This window comes from Choloepus didactylus, chromosome 3 (assembly GCF_015220235.1).
Source record: "Choloepus didactylus isolate mChoDid1 chromosome 3, mChoDid1.pri, whole genome shotgun sequence".
Taxonomy (NCBI): Eukaryota; Metazoa; Chordata; class Mammalia; order Pilosa; family Megalonychidae; genus Choloepus; species Choloepus didactylus.
Window position 1 is genome coordinate 153,841,695 of NC_051309.1, and position 12,549 is coordinate 153,854,243.

General features: G+C 40.8%; 1 protein-coding gene across 2 annotated transcripts in view; it reads right to left on the reverse strand.

Annotated features, from left to right (window-relative positions):
* Window positions 1-6,011, reverse strand: part of TBC1D9 (TBC1 domain family member 9) — a 157,958-nt gene extending 151,947 nt beyond the window's left edge. The window contains exon 1 of one of the 2 annotated variants that reach the window (XM_037830710.1): window positions 5,055-6,005. In XM_037830710.1, the coding sequence (XP_037686638.1) occupies window positions 5,055-5,184 (130 nt within the window). In that variant the 5' untranslated portion in view covers window positions 5,185-6,005. Of the gene's footprint in view, window positions 1-5,054 lie in introns of both variants that reach the window. The other variant, XM_037830711.1, reaches the window with a different exon arrangement.
* Between the last annotated feature and the right edge of the window lie 6,538 nt (window positions 6,012-12,549).

A 12,549-nucleotide genomic window follows, 5' to 3' on the forward strand; every position in this document is an offset into this window, starting at 1 on the left:
TCTCACCACAAACTCTTTCAGAAAACAGAACAAAGTGTGAGTACTCCCCACCTTAATTTTTTTAAGGACTTGATACCAAAATTTGACAAAATCAAAATTTCTTGGTTAAAGAAAAATTATAGGCTAGTCCTACCAATGAATAAAGTTGCAAAATCCTAAATAAGAGATTAGCAAATGATATTAATAAACATATAAAAAGAATAATACTTCAAAAGCAGGTTGGATTATTCCAGATATGCAAGTTTGGCTGAAAATCAGTAATATAAATCACCACATCATCAGAATAGAAGAAAAAAATTAAACAATTATCCCCAATAGGCACAATGTATTTGAAAAAATCAGCATACATATCCAATTAAAACCTCTTGGCGAAACTAGAAATAAGAAGTTCCTTAAAATGAAAAAAAATTATCTACAAAACTCAACATACTTAATGATGAAATGATGGAAGTTTTTCTTTTGAATCTGGAAAAGGGATAAGGATATGTGCCATTACCACATATATTCAACATTGTACATGGAGCACCATGTTTTTTGAATTTTTGTACTTTCTATTGGTGATTTCACTGTTTAAAATGGCCCTGAAGGGAGTGGTGAAATACTGTCTAATGTTCGTGAGAGGGAGAATGCTGGGATGTGCCTTAGGGAGAAAATTTGTGTGTTAGATAAACTTGGTTCAGGAGTGAGTCACAGTGCTGTTGGCCCTGAGTTCGATATTCACGAATCAATGATATATATTAAATAAGATGCCATTAAACAGAAATACACATACAACACAGTTATGTATTGAACAGTTGATGAAAATGTGACCAGAGGCTTGCAGAAACCTAACCCTGTATTTCCCCTAGGAGCAATGGTTCAGTATTTGCTAATTCAGTGTTCAAAGTGACTTTATGGAACCTAACTATAGCAAATAGCAAGAATCAACTGTACTACCAAAAAAGAATCAGAAATTGAGATTTTACAAAGATATAAAATGGAATGAACAAAATGTGAAATATCTAGGAATAAATCTAATAAAAAAATGTGCAAGACCTCTACACAGAAAACTGTGCCACATTATACAGAAAAATGTTTAAAGATCTAAATAAACAGAGGAGCATACCATGTTCATGGACTGGAAGACTTGCTAAGCTAAAGATATCCATTTCCCCCAAATGTAATTATAGGCTTAAATGCAAATCGCATCCAAAATCCCAAGTGTTACACTTTTTTTTGCTTCTGTTGTTTTACTTTGGTGGAACTTAAAAAGTGGATTTAAAAATATTTGTGTAAATGTACAAATCAAAGAATAACCAAGGAACTCCTAAAGAAAAAGAACAAGATAAGAGAACCTAATCTATGGAATATAAACACTTATTATAAAACTACAGTGGGGTATCAGTGCAAGAATATAAGAATAGAGAAAACAAATAGACTAGAGAGCCCAAAACATACTTGGACACTTGATTTATGATAAAGGAAACACTGCAGAGCAGAGGAGACAGAATAGTCTTTCCAAAAAGCATGCTGGGACAACTGGATATCCATAAATGAAAAAGAACAAAAAACAAAAACTTGACCCTATCTCACACCACACATAAAAATTAATTCCAATGAATTGTAGATATAAGGTAGGGGAGAGGGAGAGAAGAGAGACTGTAAAGTTTCTAGAAGATAGTACAGGAGAATATCTTCATGACTTCTGAGTCAGAAAAGACTTATTGAACAAGATACAACAAAACATTAACCATAAAGGGAATGGACTCTATAAAAGATCTGGACTATATTAAAATTAAGAGCTTCTATTCATCCTTAAGAGAGAGAAAAGGCAAGCTACAGAATGAAGATTTTATCACACATGTAACGAATGAAGGGCTCATATCCAAAATATATAAAGAACTCCTACAAAGCAGTGAGACAAAGACAAAACCCAGTTGAAAAATGGGTGAGAAATTTGAACAACCACATCACAAAATATTTTAGATGGTCAATAAACATATAAAAAGACACTCAATGTTAAAAGTCAGGATAAAACCAAATTAACTCTATGTGATATTATTACTGCAAAACCACCAGAGTGGCTAAAATTATAAAGACTAACAATGTTGGCAAGGATATGAAGCCTGGGAAACTCCTATATGCTGCCAGCGGGAGTATATTGGTACAACTACTTTGGAAAACACTTTGTTATTATGTACTAAAGGGTGATGCTATACATTGCTTGTGTGCCAGCAATATCTCTCCTGTGTATATAGACAATAGAAATGTACGCCCACAGGCACAAAGAAACATGTACAAGAATATTCATAGCCCTATTATCCTCAATGGCCTCAAACGGACTATCCAAAGGTCCATTAACAATATAATAGATAAATAAATTGTGATATACTCACACAATAGTTTTCAATACAGTATGCCAAAGGGACTAACTACAGCCACAAGCAACAACATTCATGAATATCACAAACACAACGTTAAGTAAAAGACTCCAGATGCAAAAGAATATGTATTTTATGACTCCATTTCATTCTATGCTCAAAACACAGGCAAAACCAAAATGTTGGGTTTATGGATACTTTCTTTGTTGGAAAACTAGAAAGAAAAGTAAGACCTGGTTTGCCCCCCGCCAAAAGGAAAAAAAAAGGAAAAAGAAAAAATCAGGATAGTGTTTACCTTTTGGGGAAGGTAAGAGAAGTGATTGGGAGGGAGACACAAGGGGGCATTTGCAATTTCTTCTTTTTTTTTAACCAGGGTCTTTGGTTGCCAGGCATTCACTCTGTGATAGATCCCTGCACTCTGCATCTTTGTTTTGCACACTTTTCTGTACTTATATGAAATCTCAGGTAAAACAGGTGAAATAAATAAATCAAATGCATTTACAACAGAAGACTTCAATACAACAATGCCTATGTGTTTTGCCCCAACCTGTCTCTGCCTTGGGCTACATTACTACGGATGGCTGATTCTCTCCAGGCCATAGCCCCTCCTTGGCTCCAGATCTCCTGGACTCCTGTAACATCATTCTGATGATTACCAGAAAGGTAGTTCTGGTACTCCATCTTTCTAAGTAGTCCTCTCATTAAACTCCATTTGAACTAGACAGGATTCTGTTTTCTACCGAAACCCCACAGAGTGGCAATTTTACATTAATTTATGTGATTATTTTATCAACATCTGTCTTCTACTAGACTGAGAGCTTCAAGACACTGACTCTCAGGAGGCTGTCAATAAATATTTGTCAAATGATTGAATGAGTTAACAAATGAATAAATGAATGAACATACTATTCCTAGTACAAGGATTTCTAAAATGTTCCTGTTACATTTGTCTGGGTACCAATCTGTTAGAGTGGACATTCTTCCTCTGTTGATTGAAAATAACCTGTGTTGGCAGAAATAGTTTTACTCATGGCAATAATTACAATTATTCTAGCAATAAATGCAAAAGCTATGATTTCCCAATTTAAAATATGTAAATTTATCTTTCTGAAATAAGCCATCAGTGACAAACTTCCAAGTAGACTGTACTGCATTACAGTCAGTAGGAACACAATAAAAAGCTTAAGCAGAAAGAAAAGGCTCTGCATCCCTGAATTTCTCATAAAGTATTGCAAATGACCTGGAAAAACAAATACTTGATAGTTTCATAGTATAGGAAGGTTAACTCTGGGCAGGTAATGTTCTTTCTTTGTTACTACAATAAACTATCTATTCTACATTGTTGTCCTAAGCTTAAAGGAAAATTTGGGCTGATTCCAAAATTAGATATACGAGTTACTTATTAATGTAAAAAACGAGACATCTACAAAATGAACTAGAAAGTTCTAATTCCAGGCCACTAATCAGAATTTCCAGAATGGGATGTGGCGCTCTGCAGATTACTTTCTATTTTTTGGTAGAACAAGTGCAGAGAGATGAGATAACCTACAAACCATCAGATGTACTAGCAAGATCTTCCAAATGTGTATCAGTGTATGCTGTACCATGTGACATTTGAATTTTAATCTTGACAAAATTAAAGTTACAATCACACAACTGAATACATACTCTACTAACAATTTTTATTTGATTTGAAAGCAACAATTTCCTTGGCATACAAACTCCTGGTGGATGATACATTCTGCTCTCTGAATAGGTCCAAGTTCATCTGTTTTCTGCAGTCTCTTTCCTGGTTAAACACCTATTTCTTCTGCTAACTTTTTCACTGTAAAAAGTATTCCAGTTCTGTACACTCTAACTAACAGGGACAGAAGGTCCAATTTCTCTACTACCACACGAGTTCAAGATTATCTGTAACCTCCCGCCATGCAAACTAGTTAGTTAATAAAGGTAGACCTTTCCAATATCGCATTACTTAAATTATGGGTCTGACAGATCTTATAATCCTGATGATACGACCTGGCTTCAGTAACAGTTCCACCATTAATAATACCTTGTGAGGGGAAAAGGGGAAGTAATGGAGTTAAAATAGTTAAAATCCAGTTATACCTCCAATTCTTTTGATAACCAGAACCAGATGACTTGCTTTGTTTTATGTTTAGGTGCAACAAACGAATTCCTTTTTCTTATTCACTCCCTTCGGTCATAACTAATATAGGAAATGACCACACCAGCTCCTTACAGAATGCTTCCCCGGAAACAAAAGAGCATTTTATACTTGATCCTGCTATTGCCAGTAAAGAGAGTGAAGTAAAAATTAACCGTCCACCCCTTTCCTCATACACAAAGCGATATTTGGGGTGGGGGTGGGGAAAGTACCTCATTCAAATTCTAAGAGCAACTACTCTTCCCTTCCCCCACTCATCGCCATTCTCAGCAACATCACCCACTTATTGAGCGCCCAGTACATAAAAGGCCCCATCATCCCTTCACAGGGTCAGAAAAGAACCATCTGTCTCCCAGACTGAAAATCACGGCTCCGATGCCCCCCACGCGCCAAGGCGGGGCGGGTCGTCCAGCCCCGCGGGACCGGGCGGCGTCTCCCGTGCCAAGTAGCCCAGGGCCTGCGGGCGGCGCCGCAGCGCTCCAGGCTCCCCTTTCCGCTCCAGGCTCCCCTTCCCGCAGGGTCCTTACCCGCCAATCCGCCGCCGCCGCCTCCGTCGCCCGCATGCCCCTTCCTCCGCTGCAGGATGAAGTACGGGTTGGCCCTCTCGGTGACCCACAGCGCGTTGGCCAGCAGCACCTCCTCGGGGTTCACCCACATGTTCGCGGCCGCCGCGAGCGCACGCACAATGGGGCCTCGGGCCGGGTCCTGCACACACAGGCACGCACAAGCGCGCACTCCCGGGCACACGCGCGCCCGCCCGCCCGCTAGGTGCGACCGCGGAAAGCGACTCTACCAGGGAGAGGCCCGCGGCGCCCCGGCCACAACAAAGCCCCAGCGGGCGGCCGGGGAAGACGGTGAGGACGCCGGCACCGCGAGCAGCATCCTCCCCCCGGCGCCGCGGCTCCCCGCGAGTCCGCGGCTAGTGATGCCGGGGCCGCCGCCGCCGCTCTTCAGCCGCTCTCGGGTCCCACGGCGGCGGGAGGAACAGGAGGAAGAAGAAGCGAAGCGGGAGGAGGAGGAAGTGGTGTGGCTTAGTCCCGGGATCCGAAGTGGCGACAGGCAGGGCGACTCGAGATGATTCGGCCCCACAGTTATGGCCGAGGTGGGCTGGGGCGCGGCTGTTCCTCAGCGCGGACCAGAGCTCCCGGGCCGACTCGGTTGCTAGCTACTGAGAAGTCCCGGGCTCACCGAACCTTAGGACTCGGAGTCCGGACCACTCGCTCCCCCGGCGAAGCCCAGCTGCCTGCAGGAAGGACGCTCCGGACACTGCGAATGAATGACGACAGCGCGACTCACTTGGAGCGAGCCCGGGAGGCACCAGCTTCTGTGGATGCGGGTCCTCCACGGGCTCTGCGCGTCTGAATTTAGGGGAACCTTCCGGGGACCGTGTGGCAAGCACTTGGCCCCACACCTATTCCAGCAGGGAGAGCGCTGCCAGTATGTGTGGGTGTGATGTGTATGATTGTGCGTCTGTGTGTGTTTGTGTTTAAGATTGACGCTATGTAAGATAGCGCCGCCCTTCTTCCCAGGAAATGTGTGTTTCAAGGTTCCAGACCTGGGGTTAGATACCGGGGGTCGGGGGCGAACTCAGCCAATGGTTGTTGATGTTTTTGTTCCCTGCATCCCTAGAGCAAGTCATGCGCCAAACTTGTCACCGCCTGTGACCCCTCCCCCTCTCCATTCCATTGTAATTAAAGTGGCCCAGCTAAGTGCATTACATCACTTCTTGCCTTGACCTGTAGGGCATGAGCAAGAGCGAAGTTGGAAGCGGCCCAAAAGCTCTGACCAACTAATTCACGCCACAGCTGTTCATATGTCAGGCATTTGCAGCTTTAAGGACCAGGCGTGGCAGAATTCAGGGATTTAGCTACACTTAATAGATGGATTAAGTAAATAAATTAGCAAACAAATAAATAAATAAATAGAAATCGGTGAAACCAGAAACCTGCAAACCAGGCCAGCTTTATCCCTAGACAGTTTCACTTTCCCCACATATGTCCCCTAGTCTCAGGTTGATCACAGCTTATCTTCCTGCATATCTAACCATCTTTTCTCACCTCTTCTTACACCCGGGAGTTCCGGGGATAGCTCAGAAAGCAAAATGAGGCTCCCCTCCCCACATGATGGGAATTTGCCAAGCTTTGATTTGTCCTGGAGATTGGACAGTCCTAGGGAGTTCTTGCTATTCAATGAGTAAAGCATTCAGATGAGACTTTCTCGTGTGGACTTTAAATTTTTACTCTTGTAGTTCTCACATTTATTGCTAAATTTCTTCAAATGGTGGCAGGGTGAGTGAATCAGCAGCCATTTTAATGAAGCTCCCACTGTACCTGTTGGTTTCCTACCCAGGGGACTCAAGGAATGGAAGTTTTTCTTTACTTTTAGCACACTGATTGATCTGCCTTTTTAGAAAAAGACTTTAAATTCCTAGGCATTTGCAAAAAGTTCACATATTATAACAAAGACTCTAAAATGTCACTTGACATTTCCCATCCCATGGTGCTGTCAATCACAGAATCCTACTATATAGAAGAGAATAAAACACAACAGACCATAAGATTACAAATCATAAATACGTAAAAATCGTATTGATAATGTATTTATACAACTCAATTTTTTAGAAGTGCCTCCCTAAATATCCTTTCACTTTGTCTAATTAGCATTTTTTAAAACTCTACTAAGTGCCTTAACATTGTCTTTTGGAATATCCTTATTGTACTCTTCACAGTTGTGGCTTGACACCATAACATTTATCCCACCCCTGAAATTAACCAAAACGATTTTACAAAAACTTGCTTTGAGTACAAAAGTGGGCACAAAAGAAAAAGAGGAAACTTAGAAAAAAATTCTTAGCTGTATTTTCTAGTTTCTTGGACAAGTTAGAGCAAGTTCTTTTGAGGAAATCAGGACTTCCATTATTATAATGAATTGTGATAACCTGTAGTAGAAGGACATTGCAAAGAAGTAGAGAAACTTTACAAGGAGTTCCTGGTGGCTTGCTGGTCCCCATACTGCTAACTACTGACTTATTAAAATGTTACTTTGTTTAAAAAAAAAAAAAAAAAAAAGGACAATCACATATACCTGAACTAGAAAGATACAATCCAGCCAGTTTCTTTTTTAAATCAGTACTTTTAGCTTTCAATTCATTCTCAATAGGTTTTAAGCCTAAGGAGTGTCTCCAACCACCAGAAGAGGAAAAGCATTCAGTAGATGCCTACCTAAGGTAGGTGTCACTGTCTTTGCCTGAGCCTGCATTGAGATCCCATTCTACCCTCGCTGGCAAATAGTTGTTTAACCCATGTAAACATGCTCGAAAGAATCCATCCAGAAGCAAGTTCTGACTTCCTGACCTTTGAGCAATCAATCAGTTTACCGCAGGTCTGATAAAACTGTGAGAGTAGTATATTTTTCTTTAGCAACTCTTACACCAATTCCAACAAGGTTTCCTCCCATTCTGCTTTTTCACCTTCACTGTGGTGTATTTTCCTCCTTATCCTCACCCCTGTCTCAATAAGGTCTCTACTTTGCCTTCTTGGGATTTGCCCACTCTTGAAAATATCATGGAGTCTCTGAAACTATTTCTGTTCACCTGACCACCCCAATTGCAGTGTCTACTCCTTCATGACTCAGTTCTCCCAGAAGTAAGGGAACAAAAGCTGAAGAACACTGACCATCTTAACAATTCCATGACCCAGCAGCCCCAGGAAAGGTAGGGTTGACAGAAAATTCAGTTCCAGTTTCAGAAGAGAGAATTCATCCAGCAGAGTAATAAAGTGCTAATGCTTCCTTGGGAGAAGCAGACTCCTCTCCCAGGTCTTTTATCTGACGGTAACATAACAAGGACTGCTTTTTAAAAATGCTCCTACCTTCCCAATCCAATCTGGTAGGGCAGAGTAATATTGTTTTGAAGACCCGAGATTTTGCAATAGCTTTGATATCTGTTACAGAGACCTTCACAGTGGATCTGAGTTGCTTAACCAGCTGGAAGATCTAGATTAACCAGTCACCACAGTGACAGCTCTGTAAGTAATAGAGATAATTGATGATATAGAAGTCACATTTTCATACTATTCAGGTTTAAGTGGCTGAATAGATCTGCTGCCAGGACTGTCTATAAGTATAGTGAGATTTGAGGGGGGCAGATCCCCCAAAATAGTTCTACCTGCAAGTACTACCTTGCATCCATTCGTTTATCTCTCATTCAGTCACTCTACATTTTGAATTCTGAGATGTTCTGAACACAAAACGATTAAAACATGATTTCTCTCCATGTTGGCATGACTATGGCCAAATGACTCCTATCAAATACCTCTGCATTTCTAGAATGAAGGAAGGGAAGCAATCTCTCCGGAGGGGGGGGGGTGAAGCAAGTATTACCAGAGATTAGTTTATGAAATTAACAGTTTGTTATTAAAGAGGGAAAGCGTCAGTGGTTGGGAAAAGGCAATAAAGTAAAGACCTTAGACCACAGGGTAGGGAGGGGGCACTTTGCTTAATTCCTTGAAGGCCAAGTTTCTGAGACTTTGAACAGAATATGGTTATATCCCCAGGCTTAGCTCCAGGGTTTCTTGTAAATGAGAAACAAGGAAGTATTTATGTGACTGTTGAATTTCTAAACTTAAGTTAGCTTTAGAAATTTACGAACAAAGGAGTCTTAAGAAAACTTGATTATGGTTGTGCTCAATCTCTTCATTTTAATTACAAGGAAATGATAGACCAGGAAAGAGAATGGACTTGACCAAGATCACTTGGATAATAAATAGTAAAGTTGGAAGTTAAGTTGGCTTAGACAACAGGAATTTATTATCTCAGTTTTGGAGGCTAGAAGTCTAAAATCAAGTTATCGGTAGGCCATGCTTTCTCTGAAGTCTGTAGCATTCTGGTGGTGGCTTGCTGCCTCAAGCACTGCCTCTGTCACATGGTGATTTGTCTCCTGTCTCCTCCTGACTCCTCTGTGTCTCTGTCTAGATTGACTCTTCTTATAGTCACATTGAGTTAAGGTCCACCCTGATTCAGTTTGGCCTCATCTTAGTATCTCTGATGATTAATTTCATGTGTCAACTTGAAAGGTTATGGTATCCAGTTGTTTGGTCAAGTAAGCAATTACCATGAGGGTCTTTTTTGCTTTAAATCATTAGTCATTTGATTGCATCTGTGGCTGATTACATCTACAATGAACAAAGGAGATGCCTTTGACAATGAGAGAAGTCTCATCTGATCTGTTGAAGGCATTTAAAGGGAGAACTGAAATTTTAGCAGTCAGAAAAGAAAAATTTCTCTCTTTACTTCAGCCAGCCACCATCTCCTGGAGAATTCATCAAAACCTTCATCAGAGTTCCCAACTTGTGGCCTGCCCTAAGGAATACAGTTTTGCCAATTCCCGCAGTCACATGAGCCAATTCCTATAATAAATCTCTTAATATTTACATACATATGTGTGTGTTCTGTTTCCCTGAAGAACCCTGACTGATACAAATTTTGCTATCAGGAGTGGTTCTTGAGAAATGGAATCTTAAGAATGAGATTTCTAAGTTGGTTCTGGAGTTTTTGGAATTGGTTCTCTAATCTGACTAAATTAAAAGACATCAATGATTCTATTTCCAATGACCCAGGTGGCACTGATAGTCTGGAAAACCCTGCTAATACAATATCTTCAAAGATCCCATTTACAAATGAATTCACATCCACAGGACAGAGGGTTAGAACCTGAGCATAACTTTGCTGGGGGCACGATCCAATCCACAACTTCTATGTTTCCAAATCCTAATGACAACTTTCCCTTTTTTTCTCCATACAATATTTGTCACATTTTATTCAAGAATTAAAATAGACCATATTTATATAATCTTTTCACGGTCATTAGCTGTCACTGTTGTTTGGGGTTTGGGATCTGATCCATTTATTAACCAGACCTGAGTCACCTGCCTATTCTGAAGAGAGGTGTGGCCAAGGGGAGGGGTCAGCCACGCTCTACGGGACTGACAGTGGGTATAGGATAGTCCCCCAAACTAAAATCAGTAATCTGTTACCCTAAAGAGGAGAAAGGGCTGCTGGGCAAGCCTACCCAATAGAGATCCACTACCAAACCTGTCACAAACAACTTGCTTTTTAATGGCTATATCCTCTTGGTTGTAATTTTATATTGCATAAATATACTTTTGTTTTATTTTGTATTCTGTTAATAGACCTAGTGGTTTGACTCTTTTAAGTTACCTTTAAAAAAAAAAAAGAGGAGGTTATTACAGGGGTCTACATATACTAGAGGACTAGCGATCACCAAGAAGCTCTAGGGACCAAGTTTGCTTTCCCTTTTCTTCTCAGATTCTCTGCTTTTCTCTATTCTCTTTTTCTAGTGTATTTTCTTTACCAACCAGCCTCCTTTGCTTACCCATTGTTTCTGTTTCTTCATAGCTTAAGCATATGCATGCCCCACGAAAGCCTCTCTGGCTCAATCCCTCATTCACCGCCTTCAAACTAGAGCTACCTTTAGCTGAATACTTTATCTAGGCATTTCCTAGCTAAAATTGCTGAAAGGGAAATTGATTGGCTCGGCTTATCTTTTAGTCCAAGGACCAGGATTATTGTCCAGCTTATGAAATGGTTGCCATTTCTTTTTTTTTTTTTTTAATCTTCATTTTATTGAGATATATTCGTATACCACGCAGTCATACAAAACAAATCGTACTTTCGATTGTTCACAGTACCATTACATAGTTGTACATTCATCACCCAAATCAATCCCTGACACCTTCATTAGCACACACACAAGAATAACAAGAATAATAATTAGAGTGAAAAAGAGCAATTGAAGTAAAAAAGAACACTGGGTACCTTTGTCTGTTTGTTTCCTTCCCCTATTTTTCTACTCATCCATCCATAAACTAGACAAAGTGGAGTGTGGTCCTTATGGCTTTCCCAATCCCCTTGTCACCCCTCATAAGCTACATTTCTATACAACTGTCATCGAGATTCATGGGTTCTGGGTTGTACTTTGATAGTTTCAGGTATCCACCACCAGCTACCCCAATTCTTTAGAACCTAAAAAGGGTTGTCTAAAGTGTGCGTAAGAGTGCCCACCAGAGTGACCTCTCGGCTCGTTTTGGATTCTCTCTGCCACTGAAGCTTATTTCATTTCCTTTCACATCCCCCTTTTGGTCAAGAAGATGTTCTCCGTCCCACGATGCCGGGTCTACATTCCTCCCCGGGAGTCATATTCCACGTTGCCAGGGAGATTCACTCCCCTGGGTGTCTGATCCCACGTAGGGGGGAGGGCAGTGATTTCACATTTCAAGTTGGCTTAGCTAGAGAGAGAGGGCCACATCTGAGCAACAAAGAGGCATTCGGGAGGAGGCTCTTAGGCACAACCATAGGGAGGCCTAGCCTCTCCTTTGCAGCAACCGTCTTCCCAATGGTAAAACCTCTGGTAGAGGGCTGAACCCATCAAACCACCAGTCCCCTATGTCTGTGGTCATGTTAGCAACCATGGAGGTGGGGTAGGCGAATACCCCTGCATTCTCCACAGGCTCCTCAAGGGGGCACTACATCTTTTTTTTTTTCCCCTTGTTTTTTTTTTTTTTTTTTTTTCACTTTCCCTTCTTTTTTAAATCAACTGTATGAAAAAAAAGTTAAAAAGAAAACAAACATACAATAAAAGAACATTTCAAAGAGACCATAACAAGGGAGTAAGAAAAATACAACTAACCTAAGATAACTGCTTAACTTCCAACATGTTCCTACTTTACCCCAAGAAAGTTACCTAATATAGCAACATTTCTGTGAACTTGCTCCTACTATATCCATCAGAAATTCACAGACCATAGTCATTCCTGGGCATCCCCAGAACGTTAAATAGCTTATCTGTTCTTCTTGGATTATTGTTCCCCCTTCCTTAATTGCTCTCTATTGCTAGTTCCCCTACATTCTACATTATAAGCCATTTGTTTTACATTTTTCAAAGTTCACATTAGTGGTAGCATATAATATTTCTCTTTTTGTGCCTGGCTTATTTCGCTCAGCATT